General features: G+C 43.2%; 1 protein-coding gene across 1 annotated transcript in view; it reads left to right on the forward strand.

The window, feature by feature from the left end:
• The first annotated feature begins 645 nt into the window (after window positions 1-645).
• The window catches only part of igfals (insulin-like growth factor binding protein, acid labile subunit), a 12,168-nt gene continuing 10,286 nt past the window's right edge, over window positions 646-2,527 (forward strand). Inside the window, exons 1-2 of the mRNA XM_054607242.1 lie at window positions 646-721; window positions 835-2,527. The exon at window positions 835-2,527 is cut by the window's right edge and continues 38 nt beyond it. Of these exons, the coding sequence (XP_054463217.1) occupies window positions 840-2,527 (1,688 nt within the window). The 5' untranslated portion in view covers window positions 646-721; window positions 835-839. The remainder of the gene's footprint in view (window positions 722-834) is intronic.

Here is a 2,527-nt window from a genome sequence, read left to right on the forward strand (position 1 = left end):
AAATGGATAGAATTTCACATCTGTGGTCCCCAGAGAATATTTAATATGAGAAATGCACTACCAAGTTTGAGGTAACAAGTGAAAAACAATTTTGCCTCATATAACCTCATGTAAAATGTGTCTGTTATAAGGTTACATATAAGAAAAAGAAAAAGTCAGTCAAAGGTCTGGTGCACTGGGTCCATCGTATCTCTTCAGCATATCTGTGTATCAGTTCAAATCTACAGCAAATGCACTCAGTAAAGACAGCGACCCTGACTTTAGTCAACACCAAAGGCCACTAACTGTACACCGAAACCCTCATTAGATTTACAATAAAGGAAACGTGACATTTATTTTGAATAATAGAGATACATGTACTACATATAATTCTTAGAATCCTAATTGGCTAACACCTTTAGTGAAGCAATTCTCTTTACTTAACAGTATAATCATTAGGAAATTAGATTATTGTATCAAATAATAATCAAAGTTGATGCTGGTGGAAAACCAAATAGGATCCTTTAAGAAAAAAAAATTCTGTACATGAAAAAAAGAATTTCAGTCCATCGGACATGTATGGGTTAAATGTACATATTCAGTGCAGCCAACTTTAAAAAAAAAAAAAAGGCTTTGGGGGGCTTGGCTAACTTTCCATTCAGCATACAAACAATTGCACAAGGTTCAGTCATTCAGTGTTTCACAGCCTGTCTGACTTAAATCAAGACCCCTCATATTTAAGGTAAGCAATATGATGTAGACCTAACAGCATTCAAAAAATCCAAATCCAAATGTCTCAAATCTGTAGTGAATTTGGTGAGTATTTATATTTTGACGTCAATATTCTATCCACAGCCGGTATGCAAACCATTGTGCTGTTGGTGTTGTGGGTACTGGGAACATCACTGGTGTTGCCAGACCCCGACACAGCTGGAGAGAAAGTGGCCGAAGAACCCATTCCATGTTGTAGTGGATGCACCTGTATGCATGATGACTACAGCTTGGAGGTCAACATGTACTGCAGTGCTCGTAACTTAACAGAAGTCCCATCCGACATGCCCCTCGCTACTCATTCCCTCTGGCTGGATGGCAACCTGTTCACCTCCCTCCCAGCAGCGTCTTTTAAGGATCTTTCTAACCTGGACTTTTTGAATCTGCAGAGTGGTGAGCTGGTCACACTTGACCCTCAGGCTTTCAAAGGACTTAGGTCGCTTGCACACATTCACCTCGAGCGAAATCGCATCCGACAGTTACCAGGTACGATTTTCCAGAATACCCCTAACCTTGCTTCAATTAGTCTACATAACAACCAACTCACTCGTCTTGAAGAAAGACTGTTTGCAGGACTCTCAAACATGTGGCTTCTCAACCTAGGGTGGAACTCCTTAGCAGTTTTACCTGAGACAGCTTTCCATGACCTGCAAGGTCTACGGGAGCTTGTTCTCGCAGGAAATAGACTTGCTTACTTGCAGCCACAGCTTTTCCAAAATCTCGCTGAGCTTAAAGAATTGGATCTGACTGGAAATCTCCTCAAGGTCATCAAAGCTAATGTGTTTGTTAAACTAACTAAACTGCAAAAGCTTTACCTGGCCCAGAATCAAATTGTTACAGTCGCACCCAGAGCTTTTGTAGGAATGAAGTCACTAAGATGGATGGATCTCACAAACAACAGACTGACTTCTCTCCATGACGACACTTTCTTGGGCCTGCACAGTCTTCACGTACTGCGTCTTTCCAACAACTCAATCACTGGAATCAGGCCCAGGACTTTCCGTGATCTGCAGTATTTAGAAGAGCTACGACTCAGCTACAACAGGATCAGAGCCCTGGGGGAAAGGATCTTTGAGGGGCTTGGTCATCTGGAGGTCCTAGAGCTAGAGCACAACCAAGTGCAGGAGGCACAAGTGGGTAGTTTCACTGGGCTCTCTCATGTTGCTGTCATCAACTTGTCTGGAAGCTGCTTCCACAGTCTGCCGGATCAAATGTTCAAAGGTCTGTCAAAGCTTCACAGCCTTCACCTGGACAAAGGTTGCCTAGAAAGAGTCACAACTCAAGCTTTCACTGGACTCTCTGGTTTACGGAGGCTGTTCTTGCAGCACAACAACATCTCTGTGGTAGAACGCCACAGTTTTGGGGAACTGGTGGGCCTACTGGGACTGGACTTGAGTTTCAACAAGATGGAAGTTCTAACATCTCATACATTCTCTGGCCTTAGGAATTTGGAGTACTTGCTGTTGTCTAACAATGAATGTCGACAATTTTTGCAGAATGGCACAAAGCAGCTACTCCCAAGACTGCGCTATCTGGACCTGAGATCTAATACATTGACAAGCGTGGTCCCTGATTTTCCAGAGAATATGGAAAAACTTTTGCTATCTGGGAACCGGTGGAAATGTGATTGCAGTTCCCTCCCACTCAGAAACTACAGCTTGAGGAATCCGTCGGTGATACCTCGGCAAGTGGAGACTCACGCAGAAGGTGAAGAGCCCGACACAACTATCACCATATTCAACAATATAACATGCACCAGCCCAACACGTCTGGTTGG

Source organism: Anoplopoma fimbria, chromosome 11, assembly GCF_027596085.1.
Source record: "Anoplopoma fimbria isolate UVic2021 breed Golden Eagle Sablefish chromosome 11, Afim_UVic_2022, whole genome shotgun sequence".
Classification (NCBI taxonomy): Eukaryota; Metazoa; Chordata; class Actinopteri; order Perciformes; family Anoplopomatidae; genus Anoplopoma; species Anoplopoma fimbria.